The 22367-nt window shown below is 43.0% G+C and overlaps 1 protein-coding gene across 6 annotated transcripts in view; it reads left to right on the forward strand.

Moving 5' to 3' along the window:
• CDK7 (cyclin dependent kinase 7) overlaps positions 1-22367 on the forward strand; it is a 29829-nt gene that overhangs the window by 6009 nt on the left and 1453 nt on the right. The window contains exons 1-10 of one of the 6 annotated variants that reach the window (XM_080370886.1): positions 204-412; positions 814-873; positions 5291-5324; positions 8765-8808; positions 8991-9059; positions 10617-10727; positions 11994-12112; positions 13155-13254; positions 15037-15123; positions 20707-20856. In XM_080370886.1, coding sequence (XP_080227012.1) covers positions 353-412; positions 814-873; positions 5291-5324; positions 8765-8808; positions 8991-9059; positions 10617-10727; positions 11994-12112; positions 13155-13254; positions 15037-15123; positions 20707-20856 — 834 coding nt within the window. In that variant the 5' untranslated portion in view covers positions 204-352. Of the gene's footprint in view, positions 1-171; positions 413-813; positions 874-5290; positions 5325-7069; positions 7138-8764; positions 8809-8990; positions 9060-10616; positions 10728-11993; positions 12113-13154; positions 13255-15036; positions 15124-20706; positions 20857-22367 lie in introns of those variants that run through there. The other 5 variants (XM_080370885.1, XM_080370890.1, XM_080370887.1 and 2 more) reach the window with 5 other exon arrangements.

Consider the following 22367-nt stretch of genomic DNA (forward strand, 5'->3'; position numbering starts at 1 on the left):
GGAGGACAAGGGGCGGGGGCAGGAGGGCAGGGGTGGGGGCAGGAGGGCAGGGGCGGGCCAGCGGGCGGGGGCAGGAGGGCAGGGGGAGGGGGCAGGGGGTAGGGGGCGGGGGCAGGGGGCGCGGGGGCAGGAGGGCAGGGGGTGGGGGTGGGGGTGGGGGTGGGGGTGGGGGCGGGGGGCGGGCCGCGATTAGCGGTTCGTGGCGGCGGTTGAAAAGGGTGGGGCGGGCCGGCGCGCCGGTAGCGCCGGAAGTAGCGCGGGGCCTGGTGCCGGGGGTGTTGGAGCCGCATCGCCGACTCAGCCGCTGGTCCGCCGGCAGCCCCCCAGCCGCCCCCCGGCCCCCCCGGCGGCGATGGACGCGCGGGCACGCGCGAAGCGCTACGAGAAACTGGCTTTCCTGGGGGAGGGGCAGGTGAGCGGCCGCTGGGGCGTGAGCGGCGGGGCGGGAAGGTGCGTGTGCGGGTCCCCCTCTGCGGCGGGCCGGCGGGCGGCCGTGGTGAGGCCCCTCACGTGCCTGGAGGGGCTGTGGCGGGCGCCCGCGACCCTGGGGCTGCCTGCCGTCGGGCCTGGCCTCGGCTTCCGCAGGCGGCAGCGGTGCCCCGCTGCGAGGCGGGAGGGTACCGCGGTCGCAGGGCGAGACGGGGGGCGGCTGCGGGGGCGGGTTGCCCCCGCCGGAGGGCAGGCGCCTGGGCCTGAGGGGCTGGGCGCGGGGCCACCGCTGCCGCCGCAGCGTCGGTGCCGCCGGGAGGCTGCGCAGGCACAGCCCATGCGGCCGGCCTACCCCTCCAGTCACTCGAGCCTCTTTCTCCTTAGTTTGCTACCGTTTTTAAAGCAAGGGACAAGAACAACAACCAAATTGTGGCTATTAAAAAGGTAAGTGTCGCGGATTTTCCATTCTGTGATCAAATGTCTGGTTGCTCTTGACCTCCCTAATGATTTTTTTTACCACGCTAATGGGGTAGTGGGACAATATGTATCTTTTTCTACAGTGTTTTGTTTAAATGATCTGGTTAACCTGTCTTTAATGCTCCCAACTCTCCAAAGTGAGAGACTAGCTTCACTATTACTACATTTCTCAATTTCAGAAGGGTTACCTGGTCTTTAAGTTGAAATTTTGACTATTTCTTAGATTTATTTAAAAAAAAAAACCCACATATTTCTAAACTTAACACTTTATTATTCATTGATGGTAGCTTTTTTTTACGTTACCTCCTGCTGTGTCCCATTTCCTTCAGTCCAGGAATGTTAATCCTGATAAAGTTCTTTAGAACTGATGGTAGTTTTTTGGCAAAATTTGACAAAAATGACCTTAGATGTGCAACTTACCTGAATACAAATGCTGACAATGTCTGTGTTGTCATAAAGTGTTCCCCTTCACACTATCTGGAAAGATTGCAGGAACTTTTTGTGATAAAAATAGGTGATTAGCTGTGCCTTGTGAGGGATGAAGAATGCACATTACAGTGTTTTGGTGGGGTAAAGAGCCTACTTTACTAGGCAAGCTGAGCCATATCTATAGTAAGTAAATTTGTTTGATACACTAATCCCTTTTAGCATTTTATTTCCTTTCCTGTATGGTTGCTACTAGCAGCAGCTGTTGTGAAAGCATTCTTGTTTTTCACAGAATGGTTAGGGTTGGATGGGGCCTCTGGTGATCATCTAGTCCAACCAGCTGCTAAAATTGGTTCTCCTAGAGCAGGTTGCACAAAATCACACCCAGGCAGGTTTTGAATGTCCCAGAGTCTGAAGGTTACTCTGCAACCTCTCTGGGCAGCCTGTTCCAGTGCTCGGTCACCCTCACAGTAAAGAAGTTCTTCCTTATATTAAGATAGAACTTCCTCTGTTGCAGTTTGTGCCCGTTGCCCCTTGTCCTGTTGCTGGGCTCTGCTGAAAAGAGCCTGGCCCCAGCCTCTTGACACTCACCCTTAAGATATTTGGAAAGATCCAATTTTCTCCAGGCTAAACAGGCCCAACTCCCCCAGCCTTTCCTCAGAAGGGAGATGCTCCAGCCCCCTCACCATCTCTGTAGCCCTCCCTGGACCCTCTCCAGTAGTTCCCTGTCTCTCTTGAACTGGGAAGCCCACCACCGGCCTCACCAGGGCAGAGCAGAGGGGGAGGATCACCTCCCTGGACCTGCTAGCCACGCTCCTCCTGATCCCCCCAGGATCCCACTGGCCGCCTTGGCCACCAGGGCACACTGCTGGCTCATGGGCACCTTGCTGTGCTCCAGCACTCCCAGGTTCTTCTCTGCAGAGCTGCCTTCCAGCAGGTCAGCCCCAGCCTGTGCAGGTGCGTGGGGTTGTCCCTCCCCAGGTGCAGGACCCTACACTTGCCTCTGCTGAACTTCATCAGGTTCCTCTCTGCCCAATTCTCTGGCCTGTCCAGGTCTCACTGAACGGCAGTGCAGCCTGCTGGGGTATCAGCCCCTGCTCCCAGCTCTGTATCATCAGCAACTTGCTGAGGGGACACTGTCCCTTCATCCAGCTCATTTATGAGTAAGTTGACCAGGACTGGTCCCAGTACTGACCCAGGGGGAACACTGCTGGCTACAGGCCTCCGGCTAGACTCTGATCTCAAGCCCCTGTGCTCTGCCATTCAGGCTTCTCAGTCCATCTCACTGCCTGCTCATCTAACCCACGCTTCCTAAGCTTACCCATGCAGCTGTGCTGAGGTCAAGGTAGACAACACCCACTGCCCTTGCCTACCCAGCCCAGTCATTCCATCATAGAAGGCTATTAGGTTGGACAGGCACAGGTTCCTTTTGGTGAGCCCACACTGACTGTTCCTGATGACCTTATTTTCCTACACGTGCTTTGAGATGGCCTCCAGTGTGAGCTGTTCCCATCACCTTTCCAGGGATGGGGTTGAGGCTGACTGACCTGTAGTTTCCTGGGTCCTCCATCTCGCCCTTCTTGAAGACAGGAGCGACACTGGCTTTCCCCAGCCCTCAGGCACCTCTCCTGTCCTCCGTGACCTTTCAAAGATGATGGAGAGTAGCTTGGCATTAACATCTGCCAGCTCCCTCAGTGCTCAGGGGTGCATCCCATGGGGGCCCATGGATCTGTGGGTGTCAGGTTTGCTTAAGTGATCTCTGACATGGTCCTTTAACCAAGGGGAAGTCTTTCTTTCTCCTGCCTCCAGGGTCTGGGATTCCTGAGGGCCGGCCTTGGCAGTGAAGCCTGAAGCAAAGACAACAGGCAGTAACCGCCTTCTGTCTGTCCTTTGTCACCAGGGAACCCACCTCATTCAGCAGCGGGCACACGTTTCCCTAGTTGTCCTTTTCCTGCTGATGTGCTTGAAGAAGCCCTTCTTGTTGTCCTTGCTCTGTGCCACTCCCCCACCCCACCCCCACCCCAATTTAATTCCAAATGGACCTTAGCCTTCCTCATTGCCTCCCTGCATGTTCCGACAGCATTCCTAGTTCCTCCCCACTGGCCTGTCCCTTTCTCCACATTCTGTAAACTTCCTTCTTCTGTTTGAGTTTTGCCAGAAGCTCCTTGCTCATCTAGGCAGGTCTTCTGCCCACTTTGCTTGATTTCTTACTCATAGGGGTGCACCAGTCGAGCTTGGAGGAAGCAATGCTTGAATATTAATCGGCTGTCTTGGACCCCCCCTACCTTCTAGGACTCTAATCCATGGGATTCCTCCGAGTAGGTCCTTGAAGAGGCCGAAGTTAGCTCTCCTGAAGTCCAAGGTTGCAATCCTACTTCTTGTCCTGCATCCTCCATGCAGGACCCTGAACACCACCATCTCGTCGTCACTGCATCCAAGGCCACCCTCAACCTTCGCATCCCCAACCAGTCCTCCTTTCTTTGTGTGTACAAGGTCTAGGAGCACGCCTTGCATCGTTTGTTCCTCCACCACTTGTGTCAAACAGTTACCATCAGTGTACTGCAGGAACTTCCTGAACTATGCGTGCCTAGCTGTGTTGTCTTCCGAGCAGATATCGGGGTGGGTAAAGTCCCCCATGAGAACCAGGGCCTGTGATCATGAGTCTACCCTCAATTTTCTGTAGAGGGCCTCATCAACTTCCTCTTCCTGATCAGGTGGCCTGTAGCAGACATCCACAACAGTGCCACCCGCATTGGCCTGCCCCTTAATCGTTATGCATAAGCGCTTGACTCTTTCTGCATCCACCCCTAGGGAGAGCTCAATACATTCCAGTTGCTTCCTCACATAAAGAGCAACTCAACCACCTCTCCTTGCTGGCCTGTCTTTCTGATAAAGTACATAGCCATTCATGACAGCATTCCACTCGTGGGAGCTATGCCACCATGTCACTGTAATTGCCGTGAGATCGTGGCCCTGCAACCACGTACAGATTCTTCCCATTTATTCCCCATGTTGCGGGAATTGGTGTGCAGGCATTTGAGAGGTAATGGAGCACACGGGTTTCACAGCAGGCGTGCAAGTGGGTCCACCATAGCCACACACACCCTTGAGGCTGCTGGCCTTCTGATACTCATCTGTGGAGGCAGTTAAGGAACATACATCACTGCTGTGGTTGGCCTGGCTTATTCCCTTGTTGGATGCAATGCTATGAGCATTGCTGCTTTGGACCCCTGCCCCCGAGTCGTTCAGTTTACAGCCTGCCTCACCAGGCTGGCCAGCCTGTTGCCAAAGATTCCCTTGATCCTGTCCCTCCCTAACAGACTGCAGTCAAAGAATGTTCCATTGTCACAGAAGCCAAACCCCTCACAATGGCACCACCCATGAAGCCAGAAGTTGATGTGCATTATGTGTCTGTTTCTGGCTGCACCCTTTCCTCTTACTGGTAAAATGGAAGAAAAAGCGGCTTGGGCACCAAAATATTTTATCAGAATATTAATTTTTATCACCTGGAAATATCAATGGTGCAATTCTGGACCTGAAAATTCCAGGGCAATAGATGATTGAGACCGAAGGAGTTTCAGCGAGCCCATGTTTACAGAGTATGTTAATTTTACTAGAATTGTTGTAAGACAACTGTTAATAACGTTGCCCTTGTTTCTCCCTGAGAAGCTTGTTAGTGGCGTAACAGTGGCTACAAAGCAATTTATACTGCCAGTTTGCATTATGTCTGTTTTCAGCACCAAACAGACTTACTTTAAGCTTTTATAAAAACTAATGCTGTAGAGACAATTTTTTAAGGGGGAAAAAAAAACCAACAAAGAAACCTACAGCCCTAACTAGTGAAGTGTTTCACGGTACTGAAACTCATTCTGTCTTAGAAGAGTAATAGTAAAGAATATATCCCATACTGTTGGGGCAGATGGCTTAACCTTATATAATATGAAACATTTCTTTTCAGATTAAACTGGGACACAGATCAGAAGCTAAAGATGGTGAGTTTTAAAACAAATTCATGCTGCAGAATTGTGCTTCATTTGTTTTGTTTTTGTAAATGGGATCGTTAATTTCCCACACCATAATTTGGCTGAGGAAAATGAGTTAAACTCTCAATGTAGGGCTTAGGGGAGAAATACTTCCCAAACCGCAGGGACAGAAAAAAGCAGCAGAGCTGTCTGGATGCCTGGTATGTGTCTAAATATGAGTATATAACCACTTAGCGTCTTAATTTCGGTGCGGTACAAATGTGAATATAACACAATCATCTTCACAGCATGGAGTTTAGAATAAGTTTTTGTATTGGTGTATCTCTGTGCCTTAAATATTTAAGGCAGGTGAAAGTATTTATCTCTGTCTTTAGATATTTCCTTTGTTCTATTTTTGTTACTTACTCAGAGACAAAAGTTGATAAAAACAAGGTCTTCCTTGTCTTTTGATCATGTGCTCTGACTAGTCACGTTCCTTTCAGCATGGATATTGCAATAACCCTGGTCTTCTCTTACAGCTAGAATTTTTGTATGTGTGTAGGTTGCCATCGTTTAGAGGTCCTGCATGAGGTTACCAATCTTTTCTCTCAACACTTCAATTCCATTCTAAGGGAAGACATTTTGAAACAGTCATCCCAGAGTCTCACAGCTGAGTTGTGATCCACCTGGCTTTCAGTGACTAATGTTCTTTAAGGACAATCATTACTTTGGCCTATACAATGTCTAGCTATAGTTCAAAGATGCTACTAAAAGTAATGGTCATATCTGGTTTCCCTGTGTTATCTGGTAACCTGGCATACTTTTTTTTTTTTTCGATCTAAGGCTTCGCCCACCCAAAAGCAGCCATTGTCATCTTGATTCCAAAATAAGGAAATTAAAGTAGGCAAAGCAGAGGTGTAAGGTAATCCATGTAGCTTTGCTTAAAACTTTGCTAGAGTCTTACATGTTGAATTGGATCCCAGGTTTTGGGAGAACACTTTTTCCAGCTCATGCACAGCTGAATCTTCCTGTACAAAGTAACACAGGAGTGTTTGCTTGCCAGTCAGTTTTCATGCAAGCAATACATATCAGCATTTTTGAAGGATGAATTGTTACCCTACAGGAATCATTGTTTGGTGTGGTACAGGGTACAGTTGGTGTGACTGCCAAAGTGCACCATTACTGCCCGTTACCCCTTGGTTTTTCCTTAATGAAATCCGGCTATTAAGGATTCAAGCAAGGATGAGCAGGTTTTGGCCACTGTACCTTTTATGCCACAGCATGAACGTAGAAAAATACGTGTCTTGCCTTATTGACTGATGCTACGTTAAAACCAAAAAAGAGATATATTCATGAGGTTTGTAACTGTGCTTCCCTCTGGAGGTGAGACACATGGAAGAACTGATGTGTGCAAGATGTAACTTATAAAACCAAAGCTTACAATACCCTGAAAGTGTTGGGTTTTTTCCTAGGCTTCTGCTAGAGCTTTCCTTTTTTTGCCAGCAGGGGTTCGTTTTGTCTCATAATCTAAATCAGATTAATGTGGTGTAGAATTTATTTGCTGTGCAAGAAAGTCTATGTCCACTTCTGTTCTGCAGCAATCCACTTACCTGTTGCAATGTACTTGCCATTTTGTAAATTGTTGAGTAGTCAGAAAGTAGTTTTTAGTTGTAAATCATCAGTGAGTAACAGGATGATAGGTTTCTTTGGAGCTAAATCCAAAGTTTAAAATTTTGTTCTGTCTCTCTTTTCCCCACCCCCACCCCCCAATGTAGGAATCAACAGAACAGCCCTCAGGGAGATAAAATTGTTACAGGAGCTAAGCCATCCAAATATTATTGGTGTAAGTAAAAGGAATGATACTTCTAGAATCAGTCCTCAAATACTTTTGATACAGGTTCAGACTGAAATTTAAAATCAGTTGATTCATGGAGATGCTTTTTTTTTTCTGAGCTATTTTTTGTAGCGCAAAATGGGCAGTAAAACAACTGTTTCAACAAAACACCAATTTCAATAGACACGATAATTTCTTTTGTAATTATCTTGCATTTTATCCTGGAGCTATGTGGATATTAATCATAGAAATTTAGATTACCTGATTTTACATCTCTGATGGACTTCCAAATGAGTGCAGCGCTGAATCCTTCACATGGAACTGGTGACAGCCAGAAGCAGGCTTTTGTAAGCAATGGAAAGTGAGATTCAGGTGGCTTACTAGTGTTTAGTACTGATACCTAAAACCTCTGTTAGAAGGATTAAAAACCTGTATCTTTTCAGTTGTATTTAGGCGGACTTAGAGCTACAGATACCCAGGTGGAGCTAGAGATATTTTAAATTAGTGAATAGTGATAATTTGAAGGTCTGCCATAAATATTGGACCAAATACGGGTTTTCCAGGTATTTAACTTTTTCAGAGTGGAAATATGGGTCTCTTCCAGATTATGAACTTACTTTCAAAGTGGTTGCTTTAGCTGTTAGAGAATGTACAGAGAAAGACAATTAAAATGGCAAAGGGATGGAGCATCTTTGTTACGAAAAAGGCTGGGAATGGGGAGGTCTACAGAGCTGAGGTAGTAGGTAAAGTGCATGCAGAACAGATACTTGCAAAACTCCAAAGTACTGGAAATAAGAGACGCGTTTAAAACATGTTTACTTCGGGGGGCATGGAAATTGTACTACTTGACACAGTGTGTAGAGAATTTTTTTGAATGTGTTGTCACAGGCATTGTAGAAGCAGACAGCAACAGCAGTTCAAAAAGGAATTAGACAAATCTATGATCCGCAAGTCCAGAATCAGGTACTAAAGGCAACAGACAACTCCTCTTAACAGTCCTCATAAAACTGTTGTGGATGTTGGAAGTGTAAGAGGCAAGAATGAGAAAAACTGGCCCAGCCTGTAGGCTCACCTGCATAGTATCTCCTGTTACCATGGTTTCTGCAGAACATGAGCACAGTCACTGCTGTTACGAACTATGCAAATGACTGTCTTGCAACTGGGTAATTCACATGGTCGTCATACTGAGACTGTAAGGAATGAGCAACACTGTGGAGAGCATACCTTCCTGATCTTGAAGGTAGAATACCAGGCTAGATGATCTGTTATGTTTAATTATTATCACGCTTGTGTTATCTCAGATTAAAAGCTGATTCTGTCATTACACAGCTGTTTGAATATTTCCCAAAGAGTTTTATTTATCGTACAAAACTTGCTACAAAGATGAATGCATGCCTAAGAGTATATTTACAAGGAGGTTAATAAGCCTAACACTTAGAATTTCTGAAGTCTGCATGCTTACAGGAAGGACATACACAGAGATCCATGGCCAAAATTTGGTCTGAGCATCAAGAAAGGGTAGCAGTTTTATAGAACAGCAAAGTCTGGGGAGAGGACAAAGTGTTTTTATTACATTGGATTATCATGTTAGCTACCACAGATAAGGTTAATTCTTTTTTTTCTTTTCTACCTCCAGGAAGGAAGGGCAGTTGTGCAAAATGTTCTTACCTACTTAATGAGGTGGGGTTTTTTAGAGACTAAGTTAAAAAGCTAAAATGAGTAAGAATTTTTGTATTGCAAGTTGAAAAACTTCAAACAAGTTCAGCAAGCTAAAAATCCACATGCAGACTACAATGGTTGCAGAATTTTAGAAAACTGGAAGTATGACGGTATGCTTCAACATAATGTGTTTTGATTTACAGCTCCTAGATGCGTTTGGACACAAGTCCAATATTAGTTTGGTCTTTGATTTTATGGAAACAGATCTAGAGGTAAGGTTTTATTTCAGTGTCTTCAAGTGTTTTTTTGAACATCTTATTTTACAAGGCTTTTATTTGCCTATGTTAAAAAGGTGACTTACATTATGTGAGTTGATTAAGATAATGTCCTAAAAGTAGTTTGAATAATTTGACAATTTTTATGAGTTCTCCACTGATAATGCTTTTACTTTTAAATATTTGTCAGCATGGTCTTCAAGTAACAGATTATGTTTAGTATGTTAGTTTTCTGGAACTCCAGTGTAGAACCTCAGTCACAGATTAGCATCTCAGAGTGCAGTTGCTAAGCATGGTATTGTCAAACAAGTTCAAGTGCAATACTAAAGTATACCAAGTGATAAGCTGGTACTGAAATCACATGCACCTGAACCATTCTTTTAAATGTAACAGTGCTAGGTACTTGCATATGACCATCTTACAGATGTTTCATTCTCCAAGACCGTAAGTCAGTTGATCTGACTTACGTTTGCGGAATTCTTTGAGAAATTTTGATGCAAGGTACTTGAGTTTGGAAGACTGTCCTAGACGGCATTTCATGTCAGATCTGTGTAAGCACATGTTATACCTACTCTGGACTGAAATTAATTGGGTTGTTAAGCTAGCTCATTATACAAACACTGTTAAGAACTGGGGCTAGCATTTAAAGTATTAAAATGTTGACAGGCTTGCTGAAACCTAGATAAACACAAGATTGAAAAGGTTAGATCATTTTTTTGTTAATGGAAGTTGAAGTCATGGGTAGACTTTAGAGGATTCATTCTGTTTAACCAGTAACTGTGCAACATTTAGAGCTGAAGAAGATATGATGTATGGAGAGGAATTAAATACTCTTGTACTACATAAGGCTGTGGTATGCAGAGCATTTATCTGTATTGTATCACTCAAGCCACCACGTGGGACTGCAGCCTGTTGGATGTGTGCTACACACATTAAATTTTAGGTAGCCTTAGGACAGCTATTTTTTAGGTCTCAAACAAATTTTAGGAAAGGGTATTACTGAACTGAACAGTCATATGAAGCAAATTTTGGGGAGTAGTATAGAAAATACTTTCAAACAAGGTGTTTACATATAATCTTAATGTTAAGAGTCAAAGAATGTAGAAAACTTTAAGTAGATTTGTTAACATATAGCAAAGTGGCCGTACCTCCTGCTCTTCAGAAATAGAAAAGGAAACCATTGCTTTTACAAAGGTTAGATGCTTAGGTTGCTCAGAGAAAGAATCAGTAAGTGGGAATGTAATTTCAAGTTTACAGACATATTTATCATTTTTATGTAGTAGTCTTTGTCATGTGTTTGAGTGTCAGCCTGGAACTGAGATAAAATAATAAACTCTTGTTTCCCACCCATTTTCTCATTTGCTAGTTATGCAAAGTTCACGTAGGCTATCTGGACTACTCATTTCAGTCTCTGATCTCCAGAATAGACCTGTTTTTCTGGGAAAAGGGTGAGAACAGTAGAGAATGTGTGACTGCCAATTTGAACTTTGTCTTAAAGAATTAAATAAGTTTTCAGCTGAAATAATGGAAATCTATCAATCTAACATTTTACAGGTTATTATAAAGGATACTAGCATTGTGTTGACACAATCTCACATCAAGGCGTATATGCTGATGACACTTCAAGGGTTAGAATATTTACATCAGCATTGGATTCTGCACAGGGTAAGCATGTACTAAATTGACAGCCTTTATGCTATAACAAAAGTCATATTCGATAGAGTTTGAGTTTAAAGTCTAGGGAAGATAGTTTTGAAGTTCAGACATTCTTAGTCCGTAAGCACTCATGCTAGCTGTTTTGGAGAGACAGTAACAGTACCAGAAATGTTAAGAATTACTGATGTGGTTATCATTTAGATGTTTATATAAAAGTGTCTCAGGTTACATGTGACTTGGATTAGTACTGTGAACTGCCTCTGGCTGGGATGGATTTAACTTTCTTCACAACAGCCCGTATGGTGCTGTGTTTTGAATTGGTGCCTAAACCAGTTCTGACAACACACCAGTGTGTTGGCCATTGCTGAACAGTGCTTGCGCACCATCAAGGCTTTCTCTTTTTGCACTCCACTCTGCACCTGCCCTGGTGAGTGGGCTGGGGTGGGCAAGAAGTGGGGAGGGGAAACAGCTGGGACAGCCGACCCAAGCTGGCCAGAGCGATATTGCGAGCCATGTGACACCATGCTCAGCAGTAAAAGCTGGGGAGGGGGGGAAATTTGGGCTTCCAGGGTGGCTCTAGGGACTTGTCTGGGTATTGGTCTGCGTGGAAGGCAGTGAATGATTTCCATTGCGTTGCTTGTTTGTTTGGGTTTTTCCCTCTTTCCTTCACCTGTTAAACTGCCTTTATATAAATGCCTATATATTTATTACATATTCCTGCTTTTGTTGCTGCTTTTCTCCCTCCTGTCCTCCTGAGGGTAGGAGGATGGGATGAGAATGGAGTGAGCAAATGTCTGTGTCGGTGCTTCTTTGCTGGCCAGAGGTCAACACACTGATACTGTATTAAACTGTATCACTTCCATTATTTCTGCAGTCATCTGAAACTTTTGCAAGGTCTTAGTTCATATGGTAGCTTACTCAGTTAAATCAGCACTGCTGTTCCTGCAGCAAAGCTAAAAACCTGTAAGGAGATAGGTTTGTTTTAAACTCAGCAGCTTAAATATTATAATACTCAAATGGGTGTGTTTCACCCATTTTCACATATGATGATATACTTTATTTCCTTGGTTTTATCGTTTGGGGTGGTGGTGGGTAGGTTTGTAGGGAGCTTTCTTGGTTTGGGTGTTTTTTAGGATTTTCCTCACAATGTAGGCTTAAGTTAGAATCAAAAGCCTGCATTTTAGAATACTGTATGACACGCCTGCCAGGAGGTTCATTATATGTCTGTTTTTATCAGCACTGGCAAAACTAATTCTTTACTTTCTGAACTGACAGGATCTTAAACCAAACAATTTGTTGTTAGATGAAAACGGCATTTTAAAACTTGCTGACTTTGGCTTGGCAAAATCTTTTGGAAGTCCGAACAGAGTTTATACACATCAGGTAGTAACAAGGTAAGATACTCTGTTTTGTTCCTTACATTGTGATTGTGTAGCTGTTTTGCAGTGTCTTTTGAAACATGTAATGTCAAATCAACATGTTCAAAGTTTGACATCTAGCTCATTTGATAGACCTGTAATGGCAAGAACCTCATAAAGGAAACATGAGAAAGCATTGTTTGGCAAAGTCTCCACAAGAACTGTTAGAATATGCATCCATAGCTGTTGTTCTGGGGTATGACACTCTTTTGAAACGCATGGAAATAATATGTATCTGCCTGGCTTTCAGAACAAGACAACTGTTACCTTCTGTTAATCATGAGACGTAGAATCTTTTTTCTTGTAGCTAACCAGATTACCTATTATGAGACAAAACCCTGGAACAATTGATTAATAAATATTATTTATGGCATGATTTTTAAAATTAGCTTTAAAAAGCAGGACTACAAGATACACAAGGTATTTCCTTTTATCTGCTGTAATGGTAAAACTATTCAGGCAAAGCTGCTTTGTTTTAACACCTTTACTCAAAAGGCAGAAATGCTACAGTAGTTTGAAATGCAGCAGTTGTCAGATCACTGCGTTAAACTTGCTAGTTTTTAGGCAGTGGAAGTAGCTGTTTTAAACAACTGCTGTCAAGGTCCATTTTGCATAAGACTAGTTTCTATACTTAGGTCTTTTGGTATGGAGATTTTTGGAAGCTGGAAGGAATTCTGTCTGTCTTTAATTTCTGCAACATAAAGTTTAAAGAAAATTTTGGTTTGTAACATGCAAACCTGCCAGTTAAATATTTTTTTCCTTTGCACGTCTTCAGTTCTGTTAATCAGCTCAGTTGAAACTGCAGTTAATTTGTGGTTATATATGAACCTATGGTGAGGAATGCATAATTTTTATCAATCTTTCTTAAATGAAATGAAGGGTAGAATACAGCTCTTCAGTGTCTGAAAAATACACAGGCAAGAGCAGTGTCCTCCTTGTAGTTCTTGCATTGCTATAATGTATAACATTTGACATGAGAAAACCCAGGTGATTTTCCCAAAATGTGTTTTATTTTCAGGTGGTACAGAGCCCCGGAACTGTTGTTTGGTGCCAAAATGTATGGTGTTGGTGTTGATATGTGGGCTGTTGGTTGTATTTTAGCTGAATTGCTCCTCAGGGTAAGTCTTCAAATATAAGCATTTTGTATTTGCTTTTCAGTGCTTTACAGCTTTGTCTGCAGACTTCCTCTCTGCTGTTAACAGCAGCAGGTGAAGGCAATTAAGCTATTTAGGAAAGGAAGAAGATGAGGGTGGAAAAAGCTTCCAAAAGCTTGCTAACTGTAAGGAAAGTGAAGGTTTGGAACAGGCAGAGGTTTCATAAGCGTCACAATCATTGGTAATCAGCTGGGTAAAAAAATTGCAACAAACTGTCACAGTCTTGCCTTGGGGTAGGTTGCGTATATACCTCTTCTAGTTTTGAGTGTTACCCTTTCGCACAACCTTCCATTAGACTTAATTTGCTACCCTTCTACAAGTGTGACATCCTAGATACTTGTATACTCTGTTCCTTTTACATTGTTCCTCAATAACTGTAAATAATTATCAACAGTGCCTTAATTGTGAGTTTATTTGTAATGAGCAGAGGGCTGATGTTTCTCGAAGCTGTGATTAGTTGACAATATTGGAATGAAGCTGAAGGTTAACAGGTACTCAGATGTAATGTCCTTATGTATGTTTTCCTGAAGTGGACCATTTATTATGCAGCTTTTTGGAGAGGACATGAAAGTGTGAGGTGGGGAGTGGGGGGCAGGGGCACGGGCTCAGGAATAGCTGAAAGCATGAAGTAGCCTGCAGTAAATTTTGTCTTCCATGAGTAAGTGGCTTCCTCTTGGTTTTTGCACTGTACTTTAAATGTTTGTGTTGCTCTGTCATGAGCTAGGTTGGGGAATTGGTCTGTGAAAACACCTTGAAAGAAATCTTTTGCCTTGGTTTATCATGCAAATAGGTGTTCTGGTACAGTTTGATTGACAATTTAGAAATTGAAATGTACAGTGACTGTTTAAGCAGCACTAGTCATGTGTACATAAATATGCATTAGACTGGCTAAAGTTGGATAAACTCAAAGGAAGTCCAAAAGCAAATAAGAAATTGTTGAATTCTGATGATACTTAGGTTTCTCACAAAGCAGAAAATGTGTTACAATTGTTTTATCACTGTGATAGTTTTAAATGTGTCTGTCCTTTTTCTTCCTGCTTGTACTGGGTTGAGGGACAATGCAATTTCTGGGAACTTTACAAAAGCAGTTTATGTTCAAGGGGCTTTCATGACACCAAGTTTTAGTACACCACCTAGTAGGGATGATCATTATGTCCTACATAGTTAAACAATTTTACCTTGGTCACAAATTCAATTTTTTCTTGCATTGTGTGCCTGATTGCGAGCTACAAGTTGAACTGGGCAAATACCCCTCTTCTGTCTTATGCTTAGTTTAAATGAGATGTGACATTGATTAAGCAGTTTCTATCCTAGTGGGTCACTACTCTCCCTCGTGCTGTGATCCCGTGCCATCAATATAACTGCTGCTTGTATAATTCAGTTACAATTCACATTATAAAAACCTAATTTCAGGGAGCAAAGGATGGAAAGATCACTGGGACCAGCTGACTTCAAACCGGCGACTAAGACGTAAAAATCTTTCCTAAGTTTAATTATTAATGTGGTGGTGGTTTAATCCTATGTTTACCTCTCTGCTGTCAATTTAGTGATATCAAGCCTGGGTTGCAAGAAGCCTTCAGAATCTATTTGAACACCACCAGAAAGCCTCAAATATTCAGTGTACCTCTTGTGAGCAGCTGATATACAAAGATATTTTACCTTGCAATTACGAGGGATAGCTCAAAGCTCCTCTCTAGACTTGATGTTCAGAAATTAATTCAAGGAAATGTTGTTGCCTTCTTCCAGGTTCCTTTTTTGCCTGGAGACTCTGATCTTGACCAGCTGACAAGGATATTTGAAACACTAGGCACTCCAACAGAAGAACAGTGGCCTGTGAGTTCTTTTCTTTAATAGGCTGACATTAGTTTTACTTGATACTCTCTATTTTAGCTTTTGAAATTAAATTAAAGGGTATACCAGAATGGTTGAGTAGATTTTTCAGAAGGCAGCTGCCTGATCTCACGAAGTGGAGGATAAGCAACTGAGGTCTATAGTTTCTTTTGACAAATCCGGTCAACATGGCAGTGTTGTTAGCATTAAGCAACAGTAATGAAACTTCTTGGTTTCTTTTCTGTGTGTATCCAGTTTCCCATGTCCATTGTTGTAAATTATTGTTGTCACTTAATGTTTTTGAGATGCTTGATTAATTAGTCTGTTTTAACCTGAAAGGCTTTAATCACTTTCAGAAGTAGGAACACTTCATAGGGACTTCAGTTGGCCTAGTTTGGGGTACAGCAAGAAACACCAGACCCAACAGCTTTAGGGATAAACGGTTTATCTCAGAGTAACAGTACTGTAACAAATATAAACTGGTAGTACACTTGTCTCTGAGGTGAGAGTAAATCCAGGCCAGACTTAGTGTCAGGGTGCACAATGACCTACCTAACCAACCATGGTTAGCAGGCAGGCTGACAGGAAGCAGGGCATGACTTCTGATGAGTGACCTGGACCAGCTGACAGGCAAGAGGGAGTCCTGAGTTCCGTTTTCTAGTTGAGTTGTGGAAACACTGTCTGGACTTGCTAACCAGTTACCACATCCCACCTCTGCTCTCCCTCTGTGCCAGTTCCCTTTGTGAATGGTGCTGGAATGCTACCTTAAGTAGTGCAAAATTATCGAGTGGAGCTATAGCCATAGAAGACAAGTGGTCACCATATGGAGGAGACACGGTATAAGGCAATATTAGTCCCACATTTCCCCTTCTGACTGTGTGGGGGAAAGAGCAGTTGTCTTGCCATGGCAGCATGAGCCCGAGAGTGATGTTGACACTACCCACCTCACCTGGGAGCGTCAGGTGTGGAGAGTAGTCTGGTCATGGAGTGATGAAGGGTTAAATTGAGAAAAGACATTCAATAAGGTGGTGTGCCAAGAAACCATCAGAACAGTGTGAGACAAAAGCCAAGTAAAAGTCTTTAATATGACAACTAGAACCAGTAAGAAGCCACTCAAAATAATAAAAACTAGGTAAAGAAGTAGAATATTCCATGTCCACCTAACGGTGGGAGGCTATCCTAAAAGGGATTCCTGCCAACTGTGTTTGATTTCCTTAGTTTTGTCTTGTTTGTTGGTTTGCTTTTTTAAACCTGGTACCACAGCTATTAAAGTTTGTTGTGCTTGCTTCTTTCCCAGTTTCAATAGTTGGTGCAAGTCTCCATGTTGCAAAAACCATTCAGTTAGGGAAAGTTCATACTGATAAAGGTGTGGATGATATGGTGGGTTTGGGAAGTGAAGTAGGAGAGGGACTTGGAGATGTGGTAGTGATATTACATTTGAGAGAGCTATCAGGGCATTAGCCAAAGGTGTATGGAGTTCACAGAGTGAGAAAATATAAAAGCCATGCTACAAAAGGGTTAACATAGGTATCCAGCATAATGATTGTTGGTCCGCTGATGCGCTGGTCCCTTAACTGATACAGAGGTATCTCCCATTTGAATTGCTTATGATCCCACAGCTAACTGTGACATTCTGCTCTTGGGTTATGGAGGTATAAGATGGTCTCAAAGGAGGATTCCATACTGGGGATCTGTGGGGTTTCCCCCTACCAGTGTTAAAGTATCCAGGTTCCCTAAGCCAGGTCTTCCCATCTGTCAGTTTGAATACATCCAGTTCACTACATTTGAAGACTTATTTCAGAGTGTGCTGCAATCTGGGCTAAAGCTTTAACAGTGGATTAGCTCCAGTACTCATGCAACCAGTGTGCCACAATGGTGGTTCTACATTCCAGGTTGCAGGTTTGGACTAAGATTTCTTCAGTCTCATCTGCTACTACTGGGCTGCTATCAGCTTATCATGGGTGTCAGTGTCCACTCTCACTTCGACCTCTCTGCAGCAGTAGCATGTGCTCAGTCATTCCATCTAGCCTCAGGCGTGGTGGAGTGAGCAGAATGGGATCAACATGGCCCACAGCCAATGTGTGCCAATATCTTCCTAAAGAAAGTGGCCTCTAATTTCTGCAGTAAGAATGTGGAAGGAGCATGCTGTCTAAGAGGGAAGGCCACTGAGTGTGCCTAGAAGAACAGCCCAGGGGTCAGACAGCATGGGCAAAGGACTGAATGGCTAAACAAAGGGCCAGGAGTTCTACCCATTTGAGTAGTACCATGGCAGTTGGCCATAATGATTTGGCTGTCAGTGGTATAGATAGGGGTGTTGTACCCAAACCAGTCATTGCGGCAAAGGATGGCTGAGCCATCAGTAAACCAGGCAGCCTCCTGTGGGATGGTGAAAGGAGGGACTCGAGTAATGGGCAAATCTGAGTGATTGTTGGTAGCTAAAGGAATGGGAAGGGCGAGGTGGGTGAGAATGCAATGGTTGGGGCGTGAAGTTTGGGTTCCCATCAGTGATGACAAGGGATACCAAGAACCCTGTGTTGAGTGGCACTGGATTGAGTTCATCCTTCAGGGAAAGGAATGTTGTGAAGGATGTCGTGAAGCATAGGATGTCAAAACCTAAGTGTAAGGGGATGATCCCCAGGGGGTTTGTCAATGTCAGAAGAGGTAGAAGTAAAGCATGCTGCTGCTCACAGTATGAGGCTTGTGCACCTTGCTACCCCTTGCTACCAAAATGTTTTGGGGTATCGTCCTTAGAACCTCTTTCCTGGAGCAGTACCCACCAGGGATCGTTTCCACTCTACTGGATCCTGAGTTCAAATCTGCCAGTAATGGTGCTGGATCCTAAATATTGATACTTTTGAATACTTTTTAGGAGAAGGGTTAAGGCCTGTTGATGATTTGTGTTACAGTCCCAAGTGAAATGTTTTTGCAGCAAGGAATACAGAGAATGGACTAGATGACTAAAACCAGGGACATGGGCATGCTGTAATTTATAAAGTGGCTAAAATCTCTGGAGGTCATGTTTGGAGGAGGTAGTAGGTAAAGGTAAAATACATTGCAAGACTACTTCAGGAATATTTTTGGTACTGGCACAGGAGGAGATTGGTACATTCTGGGCAGGGCCCTGCCATTTACAGGGAGGAATAGAAAGATCCCAGTGGTTTTTCAGGGCTGAAACTAAGAGTGTATTATCTTCTGCAACAGGTGGATCTGTAGGTCTGCCCAGGATAATGTCATTGGTATACTGCTGGCAGGGGAAATAAGGAGTGGAAGAAATTTCAGCTAAGGTTAAGAGACCATGAGTAAGGGTATGACTGGTGATTATGTTGAGGTAAATGAATGAAGGTGTACTTCATTTATCTTGTACATTTATCTTGAGGTAAATGAGTGAAGAATGCAAGTCCATGTAAAAGAGTTGGGAAGATAGCAGAACAGGCACAGTAGAAACTTAGTAGCAGGGACCATGGTGGGGGCTGGCTGCTGTACCTGTAAGGCAAGCACCTATTGGCATTGGATGTCCTGAGAGTGGACCCTTTTCGAGTAGTAGACACCACTGTGTCTCACTGGGATATGATAGGTCTTCATCTGCCACAGGGCCTACATATAAAGCATGACCGATAACCGACCTAGCTATGCTCAGTTCTGAATCTGTGAGATTGGCCAGGGAATTGTAAGCGTCCTCAGTCATCTCAGAGTACCTCTCTTTGAGCATAAGCTGTTGATGCCCAGAAGATGGAATCTGTGTTTTCTGGTGGAAACTGTAGCCAGATTCCAGACTCCAAAGTGAGGATCTAGGCTTCTGATTCTGAAATTTGGATGGCATCCCCACCACTCTCCTCATATTTGCAAGTCGGGCTAATCCACAGTAACAGATCTGTGATAGCACTCGCTTAATTTGGCTACATGTATGTTTGTGAAGGGTCATGTAGAGATACTTGCAGTGCCTCCATTAGCATCCTACTCAGTTTCAATAATTGATGCAATTTGAAGGTCTGGTGGGGCTTCAGGAATTTGATATTTGATATGCCATTGTTTGAATCCAAACTGAACCACTTATTTCCTTCCCAGTAGTCTTGGTCAATATATAAAGCTTTATGTATGTTCTTTGCAGAAACTCCCTTTGCTGTAGCTTCCAGCTGCCAGTCCAATTTTTCTCGGGCAGGTGCTGCCACTGGGGGGACCACGAGGCACTCTTAATTTCTTAACATGACCCTTCATGCTTTTAGCACAGCAGTGGTGACAGTCTCCAAAGTAGGCAGAGTATCCTGCTGGGCTTTTTGTAGGGAGACAGCTCATGCTTTGGCTGCGGTCAAATAGTGCTCACTATTTCTGAGACAGTGAGCAAAGGGGAACAGGCAGAGTAACTGCCTCTTCATGGTTAATTCGCTAATGCTGGGCTAAACTTTATGTCAGGGTGCACAATGAGCAGGGTGATAGGAAGCAGGGCTTGGCTCCTTTGGACCAGCTGATGGGCACATGGTGTCCAGAACTCCCTGATCAGACTGTCCCCTTCTGTAGTGGAGTTGTGGAAGCACTTGCTGGGCTTGTTAACCAGTTACTGCATCGCACCTCTGATCCCTCTCCATGCCACTTTTCCTTTGTGGCGATGGTACTTGAATGCGATGGTACACAATCACCAAGTGGAACGATAGCTGTACCAAGAAGAACTGTATGAGACGCTACTAGCCCCACACAATCCTGTTGTTGCTCTGGGATTCTAAGTGAAATGCATGGAAATTTTTGCAGTGACATTTGTGCTTTCTTTGGCGAGGAAGAGGTAAGATACACTTGGAGAAAAGAGTTTTCTAGCATGTCAGATTTGCATTCCCAAATTAATATGCAAATCTATGCATTTCAAGAATTGAAGTCTTTACTTTCAATGTAATTGAGCACATTTTCACTTCATTGTTAGTATTTTATTTTGCTTGGATAATCTTACTGAAGTGTGATGACTTGAGGTTTAAAATAATTAAAATAATCTGTTTAGATAGTTGTCTGTTACAAGATCGTTTTTGTCACAGGATTTGAATACAATGGGATTGATTTCATACCTTCAGGAGAAAAAAATATGCGATTCATGTGTTGTTTTTAACTGATTGGCATATATTTCCTTCCCTCCTCCTACTCCCCAGAAAAGTTTCAGTTGTGCATTTCAACAGTATCTCAAAATGCTCATGATGATCAGCTAGCTTTGAGGAAGTTGAGACTGTGTGTTATTAACTTGGAGAAAATGCAGACTGGCTGTTTTGTGAATCTTGTCTCTTCCACCATGTCAGTTCACAAAAAAAAGTTATACTTCATCTGTCTGTACCCACTCTGCTACCACTTTTCCCTTTTGGACTGGTCACCACTAAAGCTAGGGAAAGACAGATCACTTGGAAAGGGCAAGTGTGAGACAACATTTACTAAAAAACCCCAAATATTTATGACCTACTATTCCTACACTACTTTTACTTTGGTGACCAAGTATTAGCAAGGTGTTTCGAAAGATAATTTATATCTGCTAAAAGCCATATGAAATTCCCTTTCTGTGAAAAGTGGAACTTTTTCTAACTTGAAAAACCTGCATTCCATTTTTCGTCTTGATAGGGGATGACAAGTCTTCCAGATTATGTCACATTTAAGTCTTTTCCGGGAATGCCACTTCAACATATCTTCAGTGCAGCTGGTGATGATTTGCTAAGTCTTCTGCAAGGCTTATTCACATTTAATCCTTGCACTAGAGTTACAGCTACTCAGGTATAGTACACTTGCATTATGTCCAAATGTTCATTAACCTACTGTTAATAGCAGATAAATGTGCTTTGAAGCCAGTAATCCAGGTTTGAAATGAAACGTCATATAACAGAAATGCTAGCAACGTATTTCCAGTGTTTTATAGAGAGAACTCTCTAAAAGGCGTGAATAATGCTGACTGATCATCTTCATTCCCAATGTAGAGCAAATGTAGAAAATGAAAAGGTGTATGAGTTATGGCCATCAGACAGCCGTTACATTGACATCCCAAATGCAATCACCTAAAGCTTGAAGCTGAAGTCTTAACATTGCATATCTTATTCCCTGGGTTTGAAAGAAATTCTGTGGTGATTTAAACCAGCATTCTGATCTGAATATCCTTTTCTATTATATTTGGGTGAAACTGATCTCAGTTTTAGAACTACTTGATGGGGAGAAATGAAGGATTTTGAATGAGAATCTTGTAAAATATTCTAGTTCAGAATAATGATTTCTGCTGTGAGGAAGACATAGCAGCTGACAGTTTCAAAACTTTCTATCACCTTACACTGTGAGCAAAGCATGAAACAGAGCTGTCCCCTTAAGGCCAAGATTCCCTCATTGCTTCTTGGACAAGGCAGATTCCAATCCAGGGAGTTAGTGCATGTGTGTCTTTTTACTAGAGGATCTTTTCAGAGCGCATTCAGGATTTTTTTGGTCACCATATTCAGGAATTTTCAATATAAGATTCCAAATAACTAGTTCTGCTGTACTTCTGACACTTCTGTACTAGCTCGGAAGTATGAAGTCATTTTAGAAGTCATATTGTAGGGTGGTGACTTGAATTTTGAATATATACGATTTTTCTAGTCTTAATGTTTTTGTTGACAATGCCACTGTTTAAGGCAGAAAACAGCTTGCACTTACTATATTGGCTTGATTTATAGCTAGCATTGAATACCATGTAACTGACATTAGCAAGAGTAATGGTTTACCTAAGAGACAGCTTTTCCTCAACTACAGTTTATGGACGCTGTGGAATTCCTAAAAATTAAAACAGGCCATGTCATTCCACTGCATGAAATTAACCCTGCTCATCTGTTTTCGACTTCTGCTCTAATTCAAACTGTGGCTTTCTCACAGTTTGTAGTGTAGAAACAGCACAGTTAACGAATTTTGGGGGAAAGAACTGTCTTAAAAGCTAGCAAAACAGCTGGTGTCCAAGGTTTGGATCTGATCAAGCAAGGCTTTGGATACATTCTTACTATGTGGTTTTATTCCTACTTTTTTTTTTTTTGTATCCTCTTGTCTCATCTTTCTGTTCAAAGCTCTTCAGAGCTAGAAAATTGCTGTTTTGTACAAAATGTCCTACATTGTGGTCTAGGGTTTTGTTAGACTGCTTGAGTGCTAGTTAAAAAATAACAGTACACAATTATCTCTTTCCTGACAAATCAAAGTGCTGCAGATACTCATTGAGAACACAAAATCTTGATTGGCCTGAAGGCCATCTTCTGGTATAAAAGTGTCCAAGTAGT

This window comes from Falco punctatus (genome assembly GCF_963210335.1).
Source record: "Falco punctatus genome assembly, chromosome: Z".
NCBI classification, from domain to species: Eukaryota; Metazoa; Chordata; class Aves; order Falconiformes; family Falconidae; genus Falco; species Falco punctatus.